General features: G+C 53.2%; 1 protein-coding gene across 1 annotated transcript in view; it reads right to left on the bottom strand.

Annotated features, from left to right (window-relative positions):
* Positions 1 to 226: 226 nt before the first annotated feature.
* Positions 227 to 24,291, bottom strand: part of GALNT2 (polypeptide N-acetylgalactosaminyltransferase 2) — a 175,466-nt gene continuing 151,401 nt past the window's right edge. Inside the window, exons 10-16 of the mRNA XM_081823162.1 lie at positions 22,299 to 22,374; positions 21,067 to 21,467; positions 15,569 to 15,661; positions 15,151 to 15,234; positions 12,995 to 13,121; positions 6,900 to 7,019; positions 227 to 2,954 (exon numbers count right to left, since the gene is read on the bottom strand). Of these exons, the coding sequence (XP_081679288.1) occupies positions 2,799 to 2,954; positions 6,900 to 7,019; positions 12,995 to 13,121; positions 15,151 to 15,234; positions 15,569 to 15,661; positions 21,067 to 21,467; positions 22,299 to 22,374 (1,057 nt within the window). The 3' untranslated portion in view covers positions 227 to 2,798. The remainder of the gene's footprint in view (positions 2,955 to 6,899; positions 7,020 to 12,994; positions 13,122 to 15,150; positions 15,235 to 15,568; positions 15,662 to 21,066; positions 21,468 to 22,298; positions 22,375 to 24,291) is intronic.

Below are 24,291 nucleotides of genomic sequence, written 5' to 3'. Positions count from 1 at the left end.
CCCCTCTCATGTGCTCTCTCTCTCTCATTCTCTCTGTCTCAAATAAATAAAATCTTTAATAAAAAAAAAAAGTGCGATAAAAAAAATAAGTAAATAAAATAAAAGTGCGATAAGGAATGGTCATTGAGCAGGGCCCCCAGAGAGGACAGACGGTCTCCCCTGCCCTCAAACGCTAGTCACCCCCTCCGGTAAAGCACCAAGGACGACCACAGCCACCGCCGGAGAGTGTTATCTATAAAGTATCTTCTCTTTATTTAAGTTAAACAATTTTCAAGGATGGTTTCCATCTATAAAATGGACAAAGTACAAGCTCTGTACAGCAGTTCTTTTTAAAAATCAACTGGAAAAAAATTACCAAACTATATTTTGAATTTGCAAAACATACTCACAGAGACCATCATTTTAGCTTTGATGAAGACATAAGAAAGACCACCACAGAGAGGACAACTAGCTTTGCCACGCTTTGCTCAAAGGGCTCTTAGGAAAGAATCTGTACTTGTAAAAACAGGAGTGAGAGGGTGGGATCGTCCCGATGACTAAGAGATAATGCAACCGCAGTAAGTCACTTTGGCACACTGTTGTCTTGTAAACATAGCTCACCTCCAGGGAACCCTCCCAGCCCCACTTCTGCTCACAACGCCCGCCCACGGGGTCCGAGGCCGCCAGCCGCGCCCCCAGCCCCAGCTCAGGGACGGGGAGCGACCCCAGAAGGGGCCGGGTGGGCCCGTCCCCATGGTACAAGCTCGATGAGAGTTCTGGGTGGGGCGGGGGTATGTGGGGGAAGGACTCATCAAGAGCCTGACTCGAATTTGTTTTACATCAAAGCCAAAGTTGTTTGCTAGCCATGGGGTAGTTTTTGCAAACACTGGCGGTGGCTCACAGGGGACAGGACCTTATGATGGGACCCAGGTGCTCGGGCTGAGTCCGGTTCCTCCTGCCCCACCTGCATTCAACAGCCTTGTACAGGTACCTGGCCCTCTCCCCGGGGCCTCCCTGTAGTCAAGACCGGCCTCTGAAGACACAGGTGTGCACAGGTAATCCAGCTGTGGCCTCCCTGTCCACTGAAGGTACATCTGGTTGCTGGGCAGAGGGCAAAAAGGAAGCCGCAGGACAGTCCCTGAGCCATGCCTCTACACCCGATCCCGGTGACCTAGAGCAAACACACGTGGGCCTTTTGCAGCGAAGGAAGAAAGACCAATAGCGTCCCCTTGCCTAGAAGAAACGGGCAGGGAACAGAGTGGCACTTCGCAGAATATTCTGGGGCCAATTCTCACTCTGTGACCCCCCGGGCCCTCCCCGAAGGGGCCTGAGGATGTGCATCTCTGATGCACGTCCCACTCCGCAGCAGCTGGGGGTGGCCTGGGGTGGCCAGCCTCTGTGAGACCGCATGTGTGCAGGAGGGCCACTCCGTAGGGGGCCGGGGACTGCCCTGTCACGGCATGCGGGGCCACTGCAAAGGCAAGGGGGGCTCTGCAGGGACATTCCTGGGCACCTCTTCCTGTCACGACTTAGTTCCTAACTGGCTTGTGGTTATACTGATCTCTGCTTCCTAACGCACACACCTCCTGTGTTGTGTCCAGAATCCTCCATGTCAGCTGATCAGGCATTGGATGGTTTCCGCCCCTCCCAACTCTTGACCCAATGCTCCATGACCCAAAGCAGACACCTGGGCCTGGGAGGGACGGTGTGGGCAGGCCAGATTCCAGAGCCCAGGGACCAGCTCACGGGACACTCACGATTCGCCCAATGCCAGCCTAGGACAGCTTCCTACTGTCGCCTACTGGGAGCTGGGAGGCTGCTGGGTTTTTGTTTTTTCCCTAAGAGAAAAGAAATTTAATTCAAAAAGACCCAAAGTAATGTCTGTCAAAATAAGTAGCCCATCCAGGTTTCCAGATACCAAGGGCACAGAAGGTGGATGCCGACACTTAGCAGTGACTCCCAAGCTGAAGCCGACAGAGGTGCCCGGGCTGAGGCTGGCAGTCCGCAACCCACCCCCCCCCCCGGGAACCCCTAGCCTCCTGGAGCCCAGCAACAGGGAAGCCCCCAGCGACAGGGAAGCCCTGAGCGACCCCGTAGCACCTGCTCACTGATGGGGTTCGGGGGGGCAACAGAGCCCGCCTTCCCCATCCCCCCAAGGGCCCCCTCCCTCTTCCTTCTGGCCGTGAACTAACTGTTGTGTGGGCAATTTACAAGATGAGGACAACCTACAGAAACCATAGGGAACTGACCGTACATTCTTTCTTTATATATATATTTATATTTAGTGTCCCACCATAGAAAAGTTCATATTCAAATAGAGCAAGGACGTCACGTGGAAGAGGGGGTCTGGGCTGGGAGGACAGCTGGGAACAGAGGAGCAGGGACAGGGGAATACAACGTAAACCTGCAAAATGACTCGGTTCGCTGTTGTGGAAACCAGACGTGATTTCGATGGGATCAAAAATGCAGATTTCAAAAGAGTTCTCCTCGGGGTGACGCAGCAACGGCCCCCCTTCCGCCCTCCCTGCCCCGCACTGGTCCGCGCTGGGGCGGCGCCTTGGCCGTCCTGGGGGGCGGGCGGCCGCGGCCTCGGAGGAGGGGCCTGGCCGCCTCCTGGGGGGCGAGGAGAGCGGTTCTCTTTCCGGGCCTCTTCGGTGTCCGCCCAGGCCCCGTGCCTCGCACAAGTTCTCCGACTTTCAGACCATGATGGAATACTGAGGTATATAGTTTCGCAGAAAGTTTAAGAAACGTAATCAAGAACGTGACCTCCAGACTCATCCGGCGTGGGGGCCGGGCTGCCGCGGCCCGGCGGGCTCCGCCTACTGCTGCAGGTTGAGCGTGAACTTCCACTGCTGAGACAGGGCGGGGCCGCACACCTCCACGCTCAGGCCCCCGTTCCTGGCGGCGCGGCTGTCCAGACACAGGTTGCTGCCCACGTGCCGCAGCTTGGAGTTGCCCTCGATCTGTTCCCACTTCTGCAGGAGACAGGAGAGTGCCTTACGATCACGGCACACACAAAACCGCACGGTACACATCCATTTGCGGGGTCTCCTAGCTACACTAAAAACAAAAAAAACCAAGCCTTTTTTTTTTTTTTGGTGGTGGTGGCCGGGGTTTTGGGGGTGGGGGTGGGGGGTGGGGTTCTGATCATAACGGAGGAGTTACCCACTGCCCCAAGACAAAGCAGCTCCAGGGCCAGCTGAGCGTCCAGGGAAAGAAACCTATGCTCTCTGCCTTGGTTTGCAACTCAAAACCTCCATTCTGGGCTGCTAGGGGCCGTGTGCCCTGCCCCACCTCTTCCCTCCTTTGGCTGTCCCCTCATCCAAGCACCAGTGCTCTGGGCACCTGCCCGTCCTCGGTCATCAGGGCAAGGACTTGAGGTAGGGAGTCTCTTGTCGGCAACGTGCATTCATCCACAATAAGGCCTCCTCTGATGCTATTTCACCTCCAGGAAGGAGCCCCAGGAAGCTGAGCCAGCTCAGAGAGGACCCCAATCCTGCCCCTAGCTGGTGGAAGGCAGCCCCTGCTCGGAGCCCGTGGCCTGGGCACCTCCACGCTCCCACTTAGGGCCTTAGGCTCAATGAAACTAGGGGAATGGTGTCAGGTCAAATGAGAGGGAAAGAGATGCCTGAGTGGACAGAATATCATGTTGAGGAACCCGTCTCTATACTGTGTGATTTTCTCTACTAGTCTGTGAGCTCCTTGGTGGGTGTGAGAAACCTGTCTCAGCCACCCCGGGGGGCCCCCAGTGCTCTGCGCGGCAGGGACCAAGCAGTATTTGCTCAGTTCCAAATGTGACTCTTGTAAAGCACAGGGTATAACGTCTCCTTATTCGAGTGTGGACACCCTTCCCCCACCAAGACCAAACCCATCAACCAACCCGACCTCAACCAACCAGCTAACCAAATTCAATCAGCCAACCAACCAACTCACCAATCAACTAACTAATCAACCAACCAAACGAGAAAACAAAGCCCACAGCCTAGCCTAAACGAAGTCTGAGGCTCCCTCACCCCGTTGTTCACCCCCATGTAAAAATCTCTAATGTTTGTTCTTTAAAAGAAAAAAAACTATCACACTTTTTTCTCCCAAAAGCTCTCCCTTCATTAATATAGTCTGTGATTCTAATTAATTTTTTACACTGTGTGCACTAAAGCTCCTTTCCGTAAGTATTTTTGCAAATCCTTTTGACACCGTGGAATTGCATTCTCTTCCTGCTGTCTCCTTTCCCCTCTGACTCTGCAAATGCACACAAAACACGACCCACAGACGTGCCTGGAAACCAAATACTCCAACTGGCAAGACGGTGCAGCTTTGAGATAAAATTAGCTGAGGAGCCTCCTCTCAAAGGGCAAATGGATGGGGAGGGGAAGGAGGCAGAGCAAGGCAGAAGGCCCCGGCGCCCCGAGAGCCGGCCTTCTGCACAAGAACAGGAGGCTGGGATGTTCTCGTAAGGACCCTATGATACTCATTCAGGCCGCCCGCTAACCTGGAGCTTCTGCCAACAGTGAAAGTCAGCGCAATCAGATGAGCACGGGGAGGTCACTGCTGCCTGCCCATCATCCCTCCTCTCCGGTTCCCTGGCTGTCAGTCAGTCCTCACGCTGGTCTCCTCCATTGTCATGTAAAGTGTGTATGCGCAGCCAACAGCCCTGTGTCGCTCTGAGTGGCCAGGAATCAGGCCTGACAAAGAATGTGGAATGAATGGAATCTAATTCCCTTCTCTGGAGGGGCTCGGCCTGTCAGGTGTCAAAGCCTCAGCTAAATGCAAGGTCTTTAAAAAAAAATAACCAAACTCCAGCTCTGGCTCTAATCATGGGTCAGATTTCTGGGCCATCGAGGCTCTACTGAAACAGCCCCCACACGGCTCTGCACCGGGCGAAGTCTCGGGGTCAGAAGAGCTGTTTGCAGGACGTTTCCACCCCGTGCTGTGAGCCTCTCGGGGGCGTCAGTTATGCTTCCCAAGAACTGGGATGGCACCAGGGACGCCTGTCAGCTCTGGAAACAAGGCAAACTCCTACTGAACTCCTCCAGAGATTAAGTGTCCATCAGAAACTAGGCTGGGGGTCTGCAGCGTAGGGGACAGGGGGCACCCCACGAGCAGGCCAGGGATGGACAGATGCAAGCATTTCCCGACAACCGGGATCTAAGCCGGCACCTGGTCCCGGCCTCAGTCCTCCCAGGTGACACTGGAGAGGAGGCGCTGACTCTGTGGGTCTCAGCCTCCCCTTTGGTGAAATCCGTCTTGGACTAGAAGCCTACTCAGGCTCCTGGCTCTGGTAGGCTCTGTGCCTCAGTTTCTCTACACCCATCTATCTCATAAAAAGAGACTGTACGAGGATAAGCCACTCTCCACTCGTTGGCACGCTGGAAGGTCCTTTCGTGGCTGCATTTCTATTTCTGACACTAGTCACCACTCCCCCATGGCTCAAGAAAGGGTTTGCCTCCAAGTTACCACGGGGGCTTATGTCAGAGAAGGTAAAAACAATCCGAACTGTTTGGAAAAAGTAATATATACACACAGATACTTGACAGAGAGAGTGTGTGCGTATAAGGTCTCATCTGCTTGAACTTTTATACTCATTTAGCATTTTTATAAATTTAAAAAGCAAAAATATTTAATGAGTAAGTAAGAACACGCAATTTTTCTTTGAAACATCCGGTGGCATGGGAAGAATGAGAATGTCATCAGAAATAAGCAACATCAGACCACCGGCTTAAGAAATAGAGATCTTTCCTTCAGGGCTGTGGGTTTACCAGCACAGAATGAAATGAAACAGAATGAAAACAGCTCCCTTTGGTGATGTGGTTATGAACCTCGCTTTCTTTTCTAGTACTTATTTGTAGGTCAGTGTTTCGCTGACTTCTCAGTGGGCCCCGCGCCTGGGCCAAGTTCTCTGCCCGCCGTGGCTGGCCACTGCCGCACCCCTGCTTGGCCCCCGGGGCTTCCGCAATTCTGTGCAGAAGCCGTGAGCCAGCTGTGCCTCCCCGCTCCTGGGCCTGAGGTCTCTGCCTCCACACACAGGGGGTCTGATGAGGCAGAACGTGATGGGGTTCCAGGCATCCCGCCCAGCACTCAGGCGCACACGTGCACGGCCCCGGCCCCTGGGCCTCTCCCGCGTTCACGGGCATCACCAAACACTTTCAGGATGCCTATGTACAAGTGGCTGCTATAAAGAAGCTTCTGAAGAAGGGACCAGCAGCACTGCTTACCTGCACCTGGAGGTGCTGGGAGCCCCTACCGAGGCCCTCAGCCTGGAGAAGGTGCTTACACACCTTCGTAGGAGCTGAACATACGAATGAGGCCCCTTCCTCTCCAGTGTGGCTAGAGGGTGAGGCCCAGATATAAAGAGATCAATCAAGAAGGTACAGAAGGGGGCCCTGGGTGGCTCAGTCAGACCTCCGACTCGTGATTTCGGCTGGGTCCTGATCTCGGGGTCGTGGGGTCGAGCCCGGGGTTGGGTTGCATGCTCAGCGGGGAGTCGGCTTGGAATTCTCCCTCTCCCTCTGCCCCTCTCCCTGCTGATGCTTTCTGTCTCTTTAAAATAGATGAATAAATGTTTAAAGAAAAAAAGAAGTTATGGAACGACATAACCCGGGATGGGGGGACTTACGGTGGAGCCGCCCACAGGGGACAGGCCAGAAGGCACGCTGCCCAGAGCCGGTGCACGCGGGCGGCACAGGGCCTTCCGAGTGCCCACAGCCCGCACGGAGCACGAACGCCCCGACCGCACGCTCACCCAGCACGGGATTCATGGAGCGCCTGATGCGTGCCAGGAGCTCCCGGCGCAGCAGGAGACAGCGGACAGCCGGAGCCGAGGTCCGACAGGGCAGCGGGATGGGACAAAGCAGCGCTGCGGTCAAGGCCGCGGTGGGGGGTGGGGCGCAGGAAGGCCCGGCTGAGGGGCAGGGGCGCCCTACCTGTCTGGTGTCGTTCTCTCGGCAGCCCTGCAGCTTTATGACAGAGCCGGGTGCCCGGTCCACCACCGTCAGGCACAAGTCCATGTGCTTCACCGACTTCTCCTTCGTCAAGGCCCATTCCTGGAGCACAACAGCGGAGGTCAGGGCCGCGCCACACGCAGCGCTGTGAGTGACGGGGCCCCGAGAGGGAAAGGGTCATGCTGCTAAGCGGAGACTCCGAGCCCCCAGCCAACGCAGGGCTGACACACGACTTCTTACCGAAGGGCAAATCTCTACCTGGGGGTGCCAGGGGGAGCCTCCCAGCGTAGCACCAAGTTCACCGACTGATGTGACTGAAAGGGCTTTGAGAACACAAGTAACTAAGATAAACAGTGTGAACTATTTTAGCCCCTGGTGCAAATCTGAGCACCACACCCAGTTTTCTACCACGAAAGGTGACCTGGAAACAAAGTGGCCCATGCGTGGATCCCCCAAGGTAGACAGTTCAGGGTCGACTTTTCCACCTGCATTATTTTGGAAAGACTCTGCCCCCCTGCAGGTGTGGTTTGGAAACAGCCTTTATGAATGTGGATTGTAATGTGTGAAAATGATAAATTATACATGGCCCATTTAAGCAAAATGTGCAGCACGTAACCTTACTACTGAGCAGTGAGTTGACTGGCTGATGCTCACAAAGGTCTGAGATCCCTAAATCTGTGTACTTACACACACACCCCTTGTGCTAACACCAGGCGCCTACTGTGTGCTGGGCACCACTGTATGCCCCACGAGAGGCTGTTATTACCCCCATTTACAGATGGGAAAACTGAGCCATGATCAAATAGAAACACACACACACACATGCACACACACCCCTTAAGGGCTGAGAGCACAACCATTTATTCTGAGTGCTAAATAAGACAGTCTTAAAAGGGCAGGAAGCCAGAGAATGGAGAAGATGGGTGAGCGAGGCCCCAGGCAGAAAGTTCTGGGCGGGGCCACGGGTGGGACAGGAGGAGGTAGCTTCCGACCTTCACTCTAGGACCTGACCCTCTCAAAGGGGTAAATACCCAAGTGAGCCCTGAGGATCCAGAAGCAGCCAAGCGTCTTCCAACCCAGAATTCCACCTGGACACACTCCCTACCACCGTGTCCCTTTCTGCTATCTGCCCAGGAAAGCTGCTACGACTCAGCCATCCTTGCAGCGACCGTCCACGGCGCCCTGCAGTGCCTCAGGTGCTCTCCCAGGGCCCAGCCCACGGCGGTGAACAGACAGTCAAGGCCCCGACCTCACGGGGCTGGCTCTCCAGTGGGGAGAATGGCTCACCCATGAATAAATGTATTATGTAACTTTAGGAGCTACTAAGTGCTATGGAGAAATTCTTTTTCTTTTTTTTTTTTTCTTTCCTGTTCTCAGGGGACAGAGGTAAGGGAGGGAATAAATTATCTTTTAAAGAAGCCTCACTATTCAGCACCTCGGTTACCTTGGAACAGATGGTCTGCCCTAGACAGGCAGCCCATCTAGGGACTGGAGAAGCCCCTTAGCCTGTTCACGGCTTCCTTCTCTCCTAGCAGGGAGGCAGACTGGGGCCAGTCCCCTCCTTTTCCTTCACTTCAATGTTCTCACCTTTTAATGAGTGTTTCTCAAAGTGTGCTCCATGAGGGATTCTATGAAAAGTTAGTTTCAGGTCAAGTAAGTTTGGGAAACAGTGAATTTGGGCCACGTTTTTTTCTGCAAAGTCACACATAGGCTCCTCATGGCTCTGGAATGCTGAGCCTAGCAGAACGTGCTCGGACTGTTTTCCTTAGCATCTCTCAGACCTGAGAGCACGGAGCCCTGTCCCCACCTGTCCCCACTGGCAGCTCCTGGCAGGGAGCTCTGCAGAGCATTCTCTGGGAAGGGCCCCACACCGCCCCTGAGGGTCAATCCCAACCTTCCATGATGCTGTCCCTCCACAGCTGGTGCCTTCGAGGCGCCAACGGGCACTCAGCATCACCTGCACATCAGGGCAGAATTCGGGGCCAAAAGGTCCCAGGAAGGAGCTCATGCACCCCGTCTTTCATGCATTCAGATATGCATCACGCCCACAGTGAGGCTCACGTGAAGGAATGGCACCAACCCGCCCCCACTCGTGGGCAAGATTCTAGATGCTTCTTGGAAGCAGGTGTTGAAGAGATGTTGGAAGGGTTGCAGATACCGAGTGAAAGCTCACGTACGAATGTTTCTACAACCTTCTTGCTATTGTGTGCTTAATTATTTTAAAGCAGACTTTACACTGAATTCCAGGAAAACTAATTCAGCTGTGCAAACAACAGAGCTGGCTGCCACTTTGTTCTTCTGTTGCATTTCAATGATCTGAATTTGTAAAATAAAGTTCATAAATATTTAAGAATTGCTTTTTTGAGCTGCCACTCTTTAAAAGAGCACGGCCATTAATTTTCCCATTTTCTGTGTGTCTGCTGAGGCTCCGCCAGAAACCAGGTAAGAAACCGTACTCGTTCAGAGCATGGGACCCTATTTGCAGTTAGGAAACGTTATTTACCCTCTCATTTCTCACCCATGTGGCACACCACTCAAAACAGCATCGCTTTCCATCAGCTGGGACGGGACTTGACTCACGGAACATCTGCACCAGTAGGCACGAGCCCTGGCTTCCCGCCGCCTCCAGACCCACGCTCGCCAGCATAGTGGCCAAACTATGCACCTGCTGAGTCAAGTGAATGAACACCTGACACCCTCAGTCACACTAGCTACATTCTGAGTGCTCTGTGGCCACATGGGGTCGGTGAGAACTGGACTGCATGGTGCCGATCTGGAACATTTTCAGCAAACAAAGCACAGCTGGACGGTGCTGATCTAGAAGGCAGCTCTCCGGGCCGCAGGCTGGTCCACGGAGGAACGTGGTCCCCGGTGTGTGGGTGAAGGTACACCACGTGGTCACACTGCCGTTCCCGCACTGGTGTGGCCTCCCCTGCTAGAAAACCCTCACTGTGCAGTTGCTCGTTTAGAATCACCCACCTCAGGAGCTTTCACAAACCCCAGGGCTCTGCGGCCCCAGGCTGATGAAAGCAGGCTTTCTGGGCTGGGGACCCGGCATCAGAATTTCCGGAGAGCTCTCAGGGCGATTCCAGCACAAAACTACGGGGGGAGGGCTCAGAGACGGTAGAACGTTGCTCACTGGGCAGGCAGGGCCGGGTCCTCCTGGCCAGGACTCCTGAGCATGCAGCAGCTGGCCCAGGGGGCACTCAGCAGACATTGCGGGGAGGAGGGCAAGCTCTCCCCGCCCCAGTGTGAGAACAGCCATGGTCTCCCAACAGCAAAAGGGAAGAGAGGGAACGGGGTGCTCTGCACAGGCCATGCTGCACGCTCTCGCCGACAGCCCCAAGCCCAGCACAGGGACAGCCCAAGCCTGGCGGGGTCGCAGCCCAGCACGGTCACCTGTGCGCACAGCTGGGAGCAGCCGCCTCTGGGGGGCATCCGACACCGTCCCAATCTCCTCCTCCCCCCAGAATGGCATCCTGAGAGCAGCTCATCATCAACGAGCTCCCGTGCCTATAACCATGGTGACTACAACCAGGACACCTTTGAGACAAAAAGGGGGTGCTATGAAAAACTGCAGGGGAGACAGGTGGAAAGCAGCGATGCACTGGGCAGGCCAGGATGCTCAGCCTCCACGCGGGCTTGTAGAGCAGGGCTTGTGGGCTCAGAGACCAGCTTGCAGGCAGGATCCGGGGATCCAGAGCCACGGCCACCAGCCCTCATGGTGGGGGCGGGGGGGGGCACGACTACCCAGGCCATGGCAGCCTGCTGCCTGGTGGCCACCGGCTTTATTACCAGCTGTGCAGTACAAGGTGCCATCCATCCCCAAGGCCATGCTGAGTGCACAAGAGCCACGCACAGAGCCCGGGACAGAAGCGGGTGCCTGAGACCGGAGAGGGCAGGGTGCGGAGCACCGGGAAATCCTTCACTAACAGCCGCCGTACGTACGTACTTTTCAAATGCACAGAGTCAGACTTCTCACTGCCCGGTAGAGCTGCTAAAATATGAAGGACTGACCCTCTAACGGTCACTGAATCATCAGAACGTTGTAAATGTGACCGAGGGAAACCCCGGTCATTAAATGGCGGAGGGCGGTGAGGCCAACTTGGAATCAGACAAAGTCTAACAATACAGAAGGTAGATAACTCGGGGCCACGTCTCCTCTGAACTGTAACATGCAGACCGAAGGCGAGCTTGACCCTTCACCCAGCTCCACGTGCAGCAGCCAATTTCTGAATTTCTGCCACCAAGACCAAAAGCACCCTGGGGCTTACTAGACCCCGAAGCACCTCCTTTCTGACGCAGATTAAACTGAGCTCCCGGAGACTCATTAGATGCACTGCGTTTCCTGTCTTCCCAAAGCCTCACTTTTTGGAAGGCAACACTTAAGTATTTTCATTCTGGCTTGGCCACAAACAGATAAAAACCCCCGCCTCTCCCTGCGCCCTCAGCCTCCCTACCTCACACTGAAGGCCCAGACCCCTTCACGCTTCGTCCCTGCACGGTTCCCTGCAGTCAGACCTGCACCACACGGCCCCGTGTCGCCACCGTTGTGTGCATCGCTGGGGGACAGAACCACACCCACACGGTCCCCAGCAGGAAGTGGGGCCACAGTGAATTTCAGTGCGTCAGACCAAAGGCCTGACAAGGACACAGAGACACTCCTAGCAGGCACGGTGCCCTCCCTCCCTCCTGTCCGCACCCAACAAACTCGGCTGGACTTGAATCTTCCCTCCTCCTCTCCTTCTTCCCTCCCTCCTTATAGCTCCTCCTTCTAGCCAACTCCTCACATCTAGGGACCCACCTATCATAGGTTAAAATACTCAGAATCCACAAGTTAGGCTACCCCCTGAGGCTGGCTCTGTGTGCTCACCCAAAGCTACTAGCCTCTCCCTGGGGCGCATGCACAGGAGCCAGGGGCTGTGCTCCGAGGACAGAGGTGAGACCCTGGGGGCCCGGGTGCGGCATGCACGCCCTGGCCGCTGCCTGAAACCGGCTCTCCCTCCCTTGTCTAATTTAGGATGTCCATACCGGTCCAAGCAACTGCTAAGACGACATCACCAAGTGAAGAGAGGAGGCAAAGCATTTGGGGATTGCACTCTGCCTAGATACTCCCTGCGGGGGACTCAGAACCAACTTTACAGGAAAACAGGTGCCCTCTTTTAAAAATAGTTCTATTTAAAGAAGGTTCTGGGATTCAATAAATCTGGGATACACTGAGCTAACCCCCCACGCCCACACTTAAATTGTAGGTCCTCTGAAAGCTTGACATATTTTCAAGGAGATAAGAGCACCTAGCATTACCCAAACTCTTTTGTGCACAAAGCCCATATTTTACAAATATCTATTATTTTCTTATGGGAAAACTGCTTTCTAGAACATTGTCCTCTGGACACATAGGCCATGGGTTAGGCCTAACAGACCTTCACTTCTCTGTCTTGTTTTCAATGAGGACAGAAGTTCGGGGTGGGGGTGTGTGTTACGCTTCCAAGACAAGTTGTGTGTGTATATGTGTGTCAGACTGAAGCTAGTAATTATTAATATTTTCTATCTAAGCCAGTGTTATCTAATAGGCAGGGACCAATAATGACTTTGGTAGCAGCGACAGGGTCTGTGCCTATTAAGCTGGGACCCAGGCAGGTGTTTATCAGCATGCTTGGAGATCAGACTCAGAGGCAGACACAGAACAGGTGCTTTGGGGACGAGCACACGCCAAAGGGACGACAGGGGTGGCAGGAAGATGAGGAGGAGGAGGAGGAAGAGGAGGAGATGAAGGCTACCAGCCCTGTAGGCCTGCCTTGACAGAGGGATGCTGGATGTCAGTGTTAACCACTGCGCCCCTCGCTGTGGTAGCAGAGCCTGGCCCGAGGCTGACGGCAGGCTCCACGCGTCTGTCCAGATCTGGGACATCCCACCTGAGCCTGCAGCTGCCTGCTAGCAGGTGACCAGCTGGGGCCAGGTGCTACCTCAGACATCCCGGGTCACAGGAGAAAGGCAGCAGCCAGGACTTGTAAGCTCAGGGCCCCCTCCGTGTTCTCTCTGGGCCTCCAGGGGCTCAAGCCCACCCCCTTACATACCTGGTTCCCCCCTGCATTGTGACACTCATAGACTCCAACGACACCATCAGCAAAATGTCCCAAAGTGTCCAGGCAGTTGGTTCCCTGCTGCAAGGCCCCAAAAGCTATATCCTGGTGGTCAGGGACCCTGGAAAGCAAGAGGAGAATCATCTGCTTAATTCTGCAGGCCCCCCGGCTCCCGCCCCCTTGCTCGGTGATTCCGTGTCCAGCAGCAGGAACCACGAGAGGAAGGCCTCACCCCCCGGCCCCTACTGCTCCTCCCACAGGCGGCCTGTGTCAGCCGGGCGGCATCTCTCGCACCTCCTGGATTTCTAACCCTAAGTGAAGATTTCAAGTTGGAGAAGCATTCTTTCCCTATCTGGAAAATGTTTCTGGAAAGGAAAAGCTCCTATATTCTTCAGTGTTGGCCTGCTGGAAGTTCTTTAGAAGAGCAATTCCTGAGGTCAGATCCTGTTGCCTTGAGCTTCCCAGCAGACTTAGGATCTGAGCTTTACCTAGTAGAGGGGGGAACTTGAGTGGCTCTGTCAGGTGGCCTGCCACCAATAGAAACAGGGCACAGTGGGCGGGGGCCACATGCCTCAGGCCTGGATCCGAGTCTGCGCCCGGCCGGGCCCTGTACTGGCTGTGTCATCTCTCGGACCACCCCCCCAAGCCTCAGCGCCCCCTTCCGCACAGCGCCTGTAAAGCGGCACTGTTGCACGTATCCCATACAACGTTTCACCGTGAGCACGGGCAGCCCGGTGCCTGGCGCAGGAGGTGCCCAGCGAACGGCAGCGATTACTACACACACAGCACGAGTACTGGGTCGGGGTCTCCCTGGCCGGGCTCGGGTGGGGGCAGGCAGATTCGCCTGCTGCCGTGGTGCTCGATGCTCTGGATATGGTCTTACGTGGCACAGGCCCGATGTCACCCCACATCATGGGCGTCCTCACGGTGAAGCTGCATTTAATGTCACTCTGTCTGGCATCATTACCCAGCAAATCACAGACAACCGTGACGGCAAAAGCAAAGTGGGTACCATTACGGGGCCACGAGGCCCTGGTGAGAAGCACCGCATTGGCGGGGAGAGAGACAATGCCCAGGGGCCTCCCCTGGGTGACCAACTCTGCTCGCAGGCCCCAGCGAAAGCCGTCTGTCACAGAGGGGCCGGAGGGAGGAGAACGTCTGCTCTCCCCGCTCCTCGGGGCAGGGCCACCATGTCGTACACCACTTCTCAGGCACAGGAAACAGTTCCAGGGGCTGATGGCTGTGAAGAGCAGCGCTGGGGCAAAGCCGCATTCTCTAACTCTCAAACAAATCTCTGGGACAAGGGCTCTGAAGGAGCTGTTAGCCCAAAGGGTAATGGTGGGGACTCCCGCATTCATGGCCCGTGTTGGGGGTGTGCGACCCGCTGGGAAATGCCCGGGCGACATGCAGAATAAGGAATGTGCCGCATTAAAGCAAAACGGTCCGGCAATCCCTTTACGAAGATGAAGTTCGGATGGGTCCCGAAACCCACAGCCCTGCAGCCCTGATGGGGGTCTCAAGTGCTCCCTTAGGACGCAGAGCTCCCATTAAGATGGAACAGCGGGTGTCGAGAGCAGACGCAGAAGAGTACTTCTGCCATCAGCAAGTCTCCTGGAGGGAAGCAGGGGAGTGGCGTAGCGGATTTACTGTTCCGTCTGCGCCCAGGTCGGCACTGACCTCAGCTCCAGATGCTCACTCACGAGGGCAAGACGAGTGAGGAGGGCGAGGCCCTCGGAGCCAGAACAGGGAGGCCGGGCAGACGCACCCGTTGGGCAGGGAGGGCCCAGAGAGCACACCGGGGTGGGGTGGGGGGAGCTGGGCGCTGCTCCTCGGGTGGCTTACAGAGCCCATGAGACAACAGCCCTTGTCACTTAGCCCCTGTCCTCTCACCAACAGGGCATGACTAAACGAGGCGCCACCTGGGACCGTTCCTGCCTCTGTGGGGAATGGGAAGGTCACGCAGCAGGAGGCCACCATTCAGGGAGCGTGTTCTCAGGGGTGCTTAGGGACAGCTGTGGGGTGAGCCCCAGCTCCCGGCCTCTCGCCAGGGGCACAACCTTCATTTGTCACTTTTCGGGGCCTCCCCGCCTCTCTGACATCTGCAGCTCCTAAGCCCTTACAAAGCGAGACCCTGATCCCTAGCGGCTTACCTTAGTTCTGGGTAGACATTTTCCAGGTACCACTTGAAAGGCTTGCAGCTAAGTTTCTTCCTGAGCTCCAATCGGCTCTGAATACTGGAGGACAGGGAAATAAGATTCCTTTACCAATTTTAAGAATGGACAAGCTCCCTACATCAAATCTGGAAAGCTGCTGCTGAGAAGAGGATTGAGGCAGGCGGTGGAGCTTGGACTGTCCACACTCCTGTCCCTGTGGCCCTGGCCCACCTCCCATGCGCCTCCTGCCTTGGGTCCTCACCCAGCCTTGAGCAGAGGCCCCTGCTTTGACACCTGGGCGACAGTTCCCGACTCTGGCAGCAGAATGGTTCGTGGGGTGCGGGATGACCACAGGCTCCCCCCACCCCCCGGGATCCCAAGTAAAGCAGCACGAGAGGGCTCAAGTGACACTTACTTTCCATAAGGAACGTTTCTGGCAGAAGGCACTGCTGCGTAATAGAAATTTTTGTATTCGTCCATCCAGACCTCTGCTGCCCGGCGGGTGTTACTAGAAACAAAATAAATCTCCTTGAGCTGTGATTTGCTTCCTTTCCATCAGCATCACTCTGTGTGCACTTGTCTGCTTGGAGGGATACTTAGGAAGGTCCTCCAAGGTGGGCCGGCAGCTGGGGCAGGGATGCAGAGCAGGCCATCTCCCCGCTCGGCACCCAGGCCCGGATTTGCAGGTAGCGGGCATTCAGCGGGTGCTTACTGAACCAACAGAACTCGCCTTCTCATCTTTCACAGAAACAGATTGTCAAAGAGCAAAAGTCAGAGTTAGAACTGCAGCACGGGCAGGTCCCGGGAGGAAGAGACTGGAGCTGGACCAGCAAGAAGGACGCGGAGTGTCACCACGGTAACCTGCATTATGTACGCATAGGAGGCTGGCATGGAAGAGTACAACCAAGAAATCCTTGGCCTCTATGGTCCTTCTCATCACGGCTGTCACATTACTAGATAGCTCTGGGGAAAAGTTACAAATAGATAAGAATTACTATTAAAAAGACTTTACTCCCTGCAGACCTGAGCTGAGAGAGTGTCCTGTTTGGACAAGGAAGAGTGATGGGAAGGGGAGAGAAGCCTTCTGCCCCACATCTGGGGCTCCGACTGACCACACTGTGCTAGAGGGACCCACATAGAGCGGCCTTTTCTGCCAGGCAAGAAAACCACGTGCTCCAATCTCAAAACCATGATGCGTGATCATTTAAGGCCACTGCAACAAGCTACTTCTGCATATACGGCCGGTGTGCAAGGCTCCCACGTGCGTGGGCGTCAGCACCTGACCCTGCCCACATTGTTCTCACACACGTATGAAGCAGCATTCATACCGTGAGCCTCTTTGCTCCCGTGTCCTGGACTCGGTTCCAAAGTAGACTCACTCCTCCTTGAGAACCCATACGGAAGACATTATGTTCTTCCAAAATAAATACATTAGGGAGGCAATGTTCACCTTTGAAAAGAATTCCTTTTCTCTACCAGAAAGGTCTCTTTTAAATGGTGAGCCTTTCAAATTACCTGAGCTACGATTATTAAAATAATTTCTACTCGGGGCATCTATCTTTCACAGTGATGTATAGCCCTTTTTTTCTCTTCGTGCAATAGAAGATGAACTGTTGTAAATGCCATTTACGAGACAGGCAGGACCATATGAATGAACACACCCCCTCCTCTGATCCGGCAGTTCCCACTTCTAGAACTTTACCTCAAGGAGAATATATAGCTGAAGATATGCTCACTTCAGCATTACTTACAATGGTAAAAAAAAAATTTTAGAAACCCTATGACCATCGACAGGGAAATGATGAAATAAATGGATGACTCTGCAGTCACTGAAAATCCTGGTGGACATCTGACCTGCTGCCGTGGAACGATGTCCCCCTGGCTGGTTGTTGGGTGAGAGACCAGGGCACGGGAGGTCTGTGTGTGCAGGGAGGAGAAGGGAGGAGGAGGGACGGGAGGGGGGTGAGAGATGGGCCCGCCACATTATAAGACTGCTCTCTTTGGTAATGAGATTGAGGATATTTTTTACTCTCGCCCTGTAAGAAATACATACATACAGCCATGGGCATCTAAAGATTTGAAGTGCCTGGGATGCTGGAACATAAGCATTATTTCTCAGACGAGCCATTAAATACTCTTACTGGGATTTTGGAGGCTTCCAAAGTGGCTCATACCTCAATTTACGCCCAATCCCTAACCTGCTGTGCGACTTCAGTGCTCTGGGACTTGGACTGCTCATCAGTAAGATGAAAAGGATTGGATTCAAGCATCTCCTAGGTCCCTTTTAGCCCTAATGGCTTCAAGGTTTTGTGAATTCCAATCACACAGTGGTTTTGAATCACTTAAGTCATTAAGTAATTAAGTTATTTCTTAATTCCTAAATGCAATGCAACACCTTTCTACTTACTGGAGAAAGATATGTACGCAGCCTCAACGAGTCGGCTCCATATGCTACTCAGTGCTAGTTTCAGTTCATTCATTCCAACGTTTATTGGGTACCTGCCAGATGCCAAACAGTCCTCTTGGTGCTATGACTACCTTGGCCCCCAGAAGGGTTCACTTTGATTTATCTGGCTTCTCCTCGCTTGCGCTTCCCCTCCGCCCACCCGTATACTCAGGGCAAAGCAGCTCTACCAGGAAGCAGGCAGCAGAGAGAAAGTGTGATTCGCATGGGCCAGCTCTGCTGCTTGGCGGTAGTGACAGAAGAAAGTTCCGTAAGAAACTAACTTTAAACCATTGGTTTCCTCTATTTAATTTCAATCGTATTAGTAAAGTCTTGCCATTAACTCTACACCTAAAACCATTTTAAATATCCATCTAAGGATCTACCCCACGGCCACACTGCTATTCTGACTGGGACCTTCCCCGCCCCCGGGGGAAACTCTAATTAACATACCACTCAAGCACACACACAACGCCCTCCAGTCTCTGCAGGGGTTTGTGGGAAGCTAACTGGAAATGCAGTGAAAAACAAACCACCTGGATCACTCTCAAAATGGTCTTAAGGGATGTGGCTGCCATCACCAGGGACAGGAAGTAAGAATTTGCAGGTGGGGGCGCCTGGGTGGCTCAGTCGTTAAGCGTCTGCCTTCGGCTCAGGTCATGATCCCAGGGTGCTGGGATCGAGTCCCGCATCGGGCTTCCCGCTCTGCGGGAAGCCTGCTTCTCCCTCTCCCACTCCCCCTGCTTGTGTTCCTGCTCTCGCTATGTCTCTCTCTGTTAAATAAATAAAATCTTAAAAAAAAAAAAAAGAATTTGCAGGTGGGTCACATCGTCTTACCCTTTCAGTGCAGGTGCCCACGTGCACACCCGGGGGTGGTAAAACAACGTGAAGACCCCACTGGGGCTACTTGCTCCATTCATTCATTCATTCACTCATTCATTCATCATTAACTTACTCACTGACAGACTAACCTACACAAATGAGATCAGCCTCCACACCCTGTTCTGTTGCCCATTTTAGAATCTGTACCTAATGGACAAATTGCGGCGACCTCAGACACTAGCTGCCCCTATGGATCTAGATTAAAAAGATCAACGTGTGGTGACGACATGGAGTCTGGAGCCCAACTGCCCAAGTGGCAACCCAGCTCTGGCACTTTCCGGCTGCGTGAACTTGGACTGAGGGACTGAAACTTTTTGTGCCTTGGTTTCCTTTATAGCACTTCATTCATAAGGTTTTATGAGAATGATGTAAGCTAGGATTTGTCAAGTACTCAGAACAGCCAGACGCACACAAAACACTATATAAGTGTTAGCTATTTGTGAAGTCCCAAATTTTTAAATCATGAAATACTTATACCTTAATGCCACAGATCAGAGAAAATCAGAGAGAACTCGAAACTGGAAAGGGATCTCAGAAATAATGTAATTCTACCTCCTTATCTTTTAGCTGAGTCCATGGAGGCAGAGGGCCGCAGAACCTCACAGAAGGCCAGCAGATCTCTGCTGCCCCAAATATGGAAAGCCTGGGTCTGTCTTCTCTCTAGGCCTCTAGTGTTCAGGCTCCTGGGCCACCGAACAAGAGTGAGGAAGTTTCCCTTCTAAAGAAGAGTGCTTTTAAAAAAACAAAGCGTATAAAGCAATGTTCTGTGTATGTTAACAGATTCTTAGAATTCTAAGGGCCTGCCATGTGCTGGTAGTGACCAATGGCTTTGATTTGGGTATTTGATATGTCTACCCAGGAGGTTTTGGGGAGGAATCTCGCGTTGTCCCTGGGAAAAAACATATCAATCACTGTTTGATTTTGTAGAGCTCACTGGATAAGAACATATTTTTGTTTCTAATAAAAAGCAGTAATGAAGTTAGATAACATTCGAGAAAGGACAGGCTTTTGAAAGAAGATAATTTGGTCAGAAGTTACTTGCTATTTGGCTTCATTTAAGTTTCCCAGAACCCAGAGTCTCTATGCTAAAACTAACTTCTATGTAATACATGTGTATTGTGCGATCTGTACTTTGAATCAAGGTTTTAAAATGCTATACAAGAGATAACCTAGTCATTCTCCCCAACTCATTTCCACCATCTCTCAAGTGCTCCTAGTTTGGTGGGGGCAGCAGGTCAGCAAAGTTGTAGGACCGAAGGCCAAGGACTTGCTCTTAATTCCTGGCTCTCCGTCCCCGGCCACTGCCAGGCCACGGTCAATGCTGCCTGCCGGAAGGTGGCTGGAGCCTGGCACCCCTGGGTCCAGGCCACCTCCTCTCAGCCCTGGGCCACTGCAACAGCTCTTACAAGTCTCCCCGCCCCTGCTCCTGGAGAGGAGGGGAGGGACACCTGCACCATCATTTCCTCCTGGTGTCACCTCGCTCTCTAAAGCTTAAAACAGAGAAGTCAGGTAACTGCTCAAAGGTCAGGCGGCTACAGCGGCTTCCCCCCGGCCTCAAAACAACCTCCAGTTTCCCACAACCCACAGGGGGGCTTGGCTGGGGCCGGTCTAGCCCCCCATGCTGTCTACTGTCCCCTCATTCTCTAGGCTCCAGTCCCACCTGGGGTCCTCCTGCTCTGAAGTCACACTGACCTTGGCACCGAGGACCTGCTCGTCCTGCAGGGAGTCCACAGCTCCTCCCTCCCACCTCTCGGGGGTCCCCTGGCTGCACGACACCCTGCCAACCTCTCCCCCTGTTCCTCTCATGCTCAACCACGTGACCATGTTTTATCTGTTTCATGGCATTTATCAGTGGTTGTGATCATCTTATTTAGCTATTCGAATACTGGGCTGACTACTCCCACCTCCCGGAGGCCAGGCGGGCTGGCTTGTATGCTGTTTTATCTTTAGCATCGAAAAGAATTCCCTAGAAAAAACCGTGGGCCCACGACTGGTAATCTGCCTATTTTCTTCGGAAAGCTCTTCATTTGGCATCTTTATGTTGCTCAAATGTATCTATTATCTATCACAGATCCTATCTACATGCCGTGTGGATTTCCTGGCTTGAATTCAGTACGGCTTAACTTACACACTGTTCACACATTGTTCCTTGGATGGTAATACATACAAAAAAAAAACAAGCTCCTCTTCTCTACAATCATGTTTCCTCATACATTTCTGGGGTTACAGTTGTATGAGCTTTCCCACGTGTACAGATCGGTGTGATGACCAACACATCAGGATGCAGCACGGCACCCTCAGCCTGGCCACCACGCCGGCTGCCCCTGTGTGGTCACTCCCCCCACCGGCCCTGTCCGCCCTCCATCGTTGTAGCTGCGTCTTTCTGAGACTGTCCTAGAAGTGGGATTGCAGGGGATGCGACTCTTCACTCAGCACACTGCCCTCCAGAGGGACTCGCATTGCTGTGCGTATGGGTGATCCTTGTCAATGGCGTGTGGTGTCCCAACGAAGGACACCTGTTTCCACACAGCCCCAGGTTAAGTGCCGTCTGGGTAGTGGTCCCCAGTGGCCTTGTCATGACCACTTACCGGGCAAAGACCGTGCCACTGCCACCTGGGAAAGTGTAGGGGTGCTGCTTCCGGAACACGTGTCCCACGCGGCTGCAGGGGACGATCTCCAGGCTGCCACCACACTGCCACACGCGGAACGAGATCTCTGAGACGAGGAACGAGACGGGGTGACGCACAGAGCGTACCAACCCCCACCCACCACCATCCCATCGAAGGGCTCTCATGCCCTCAACGGCCGAAGGAGATGGGGATAAGGAACCTGCCTCCCTCCAGAACGTGGTCCTGAACTTTCTACAGTGGGGACATCCGACACACCCTGGGTCTCCCGGCTCCATGGCACGATCCGCAAAGTAGGTGCAGGCGGATGTGGCAATCAGCTTGACGCTAGTGACTATCTCACAAAGTACACATATGGCATATCATCAAGTCGTGTACCTTAAATGTATACAATTTCAAATTGTCAACAGGACCTCAATAAAGTTGGAGACACAAAAAAAATCGAACAGAAGTTCACACTCGGGTTCACTAGGAGGGTGTCTCCACAACAGTGTTGTTCTACAGAAATATAAAGGGACGTAGACAAAAAAGAAGAAAAACCTCAAACACATTACCTATGCTGGGACATGTGCGATCTTAGATTTTAGCACAGATCTGAATTATGGAAGCCAGTGAGATCTATGTTACCAAATCCCATGTTTTCATTAAACAATTCTATTCCAAATTCAAGCGAGAGAGACCACATGGAAACAGTTTTCAGATTCAGATGAGACACCTTGAGACAAATGTGAATCTTTGGTCCATCCTGAATATAAAGGACCCTGGGGAATAAGACCACGCATGTCCATATAGCATCATAGTATCGACCAGTGAAATGCTCAAACTGAATACTTCACTAGCTGGTTTGTGACCACGGGGTATGACATTTGCACTTGCTTAGTATCAACACTGTTAGCAAAGGCATCTCTGAAGGTGCATAAACATCAAAAGGCATGAAATGCCCACACAATGAAACTTTGATCTTAACTACTTAACAGGCCACTGTGTATGCTGTCTTCTCTAAAACTTACTTTCTGTGCACTGAGCACTACTATGCACCTGGGCTTTCTCCACCCAAGAGAAAAAATGCTTTTCTTAAACTTCAAAATTTACCCTTATTCATAACTACATTATTAGCAGGCTTCAAGTCACCTGGGAAGTTCACAGGTGCCTCTTGGACTATGGTAGTGACCAAAGACGCTTCAGTAACTCACAGATCCCTCAAAGCTGGCCACGGAGTTCACCAGCAGCCAGTCACCAGTGGTTCCCCTGCTTGGACACAGAATCGACCTAAGGAGTAACGAGATGCTCAGGGCTGGCACTGCTCAGGCCAACGTCAACACACACACCGCCCTGAGCATCTGTACTCGGGCAAAGCTCGGCACGTGGCTGGCCCGTTTGGAACAGCCCGGTACCGTCTGACCAGGCACCTGTCCTCACCACCAACCATCCGAGTGCCTGCAGCAGACGTCGTGGTTGGTATAAAAGGGCACTTCCTCAACATCAAGAACACAGTGAGGAGGCAAGACAGAATCCCCAGAATTAGCCATCACTGCTGCAAGTATAGAAGGATCAGAAGTCAGGTGGGATTACCGCAGACCCCGAGTGAGGTGCTGGGGAAATCCTCCAGACAGGGCCTCGTCTGTGACAGCAGGAGCCCAGACTGCACAGCTGAAGGTGCATAACTCCCACTCGGACAGAACAGCAGGAGCTCCTAGGACTGGGTCCGGCAAGCTGAAGTATAGGAAACACCCCACTGGCTGGAAATGAGTGATCCACACAGCTGTTACAGGCCTTTCGTAACCAATTCCCTCACAGCCTTGAGAAATGTAAGGTCATGACCACCCAAGCCTCTGCAATGAAGGGCTTCTGACTTTCTTTCTTAGCGTCCAACAACACTTTGAATAAGAAGTTCTCTGTATTTCAGGACATAAAATTTAAATATACGTTTGCCTAACTGGAACATTCAAACTTGGGGGCTAGGAAGGTCCTGTGCCTTCTCTATGGGAAAGCTGTTAAACCAGGAGGGGGGATCCAGTCAGGGATCTGGTTGGAGATTCTGAAGGCCACATACAATTACAATTACATTCAGCTCTGATTTCACTTGAACTCGGCGACACGCTACAACGTGCGAATGGTTCCTCAAGATAACTTGGTGGATTTTGAGTTAGGCAGTTTGTGTTTGCAGCTTGGCCTTTGCTCTGAGGTCTTAGGCAAGATCTCGGTCCTTCAAGAAAGCATGAAATGAAGTGTACGGAGTTGTCAAAAATCTTTATGTTGTGCACCTGAAACTAACGAAACTGTAACACTGTGTGTTAGCTATCCTTTAATTAAAAAAAAAAAAAAAGCGTAAAATGAACTAATATACTGGAAGCAGATGGCCTCTATCCTAATGCTGTGGGGACACGAACGAAGGACAAATATGCCCAAGGAGGCTGTCCCCTGTGTCTCCCACGGGCTCAGGATCAGGTTCTTCGACTTTTTAATTGCTTACATTAGGCCCACACGACCAGCTAGGAAAAGTGGAAGCCGCAGCGGTTCTTTAGTTTGGGGGGCGGGTGTATTTGGAGGAGGTGGTTTTGGATTTTACTCCTGCATCCCTGCACCCCACCTCTCCCGACACACATCCACGCACGCCTCGCAGTCCCGACAGCTGCCGGATGTGCAGCCAGCGCTCAGAGAAAGAAGTCACAGCAGTCTCAGAAAGAAAGAATCAGACTGGGGACTTCCCTTGCTGGAATCTATACGCCTGCTTGACCTCTGAAGACAGTGGGAAGACTCATCGGGAGTGGCTTTACCGAGCTAGGCAAGGGGAGGGAAGGTGCCAGATGGGGCCCAGGCAGGGGCTGCTCCAGCCCCTCCCTCCCTGCCCGCCCCACCCTGACCCCAGGCCCCTCAAGCCCTTCTGGGGAACCTCCCCTATGGCACAGCTCCATGAAAATAAAACCAAACCACCACCACCACCAAACCAACAACAACCAAACCAGGTCATTTAAGAAAACTCTCCGCCGGGGCGCCTGGGTGGCTCAGTTGGTTAAGCGACTGCCTTCAGCTCAGGTCATGATCCCAGGGTCCTGGGATCGAGCCCCGCATCGGGCTCCCTGCTCGGCGGGAAGCCTGCTTCTCCCTCTCCCACTCCCCCTGCTTGTGTTCCCTCTCTCGCTGTGTCTCTCTCTGTCAAATAAATAAATAAAATCTTTAAAAAAA

The sequence above is a fragment of the Leptonychotes weddellii genome, chromosome 6, assembly GCF_054177405.1.
Source record: "Leptonychotes weddellii isolate Sample4059 chromosome 6, ASM5417740v2, whole genome shotgun sequence".
Taxonomy (NCBI): Eukaryota; Metazoa; Chordata; class Mammalia; order Carnivora; family Phocidae; genus Leptonychotes; species Leptonychotes weddellii.
Note: the sequence above shows the minus strand (reverse complement) of the source record. Positions and strands in the feature narration are given on the sequence as shown.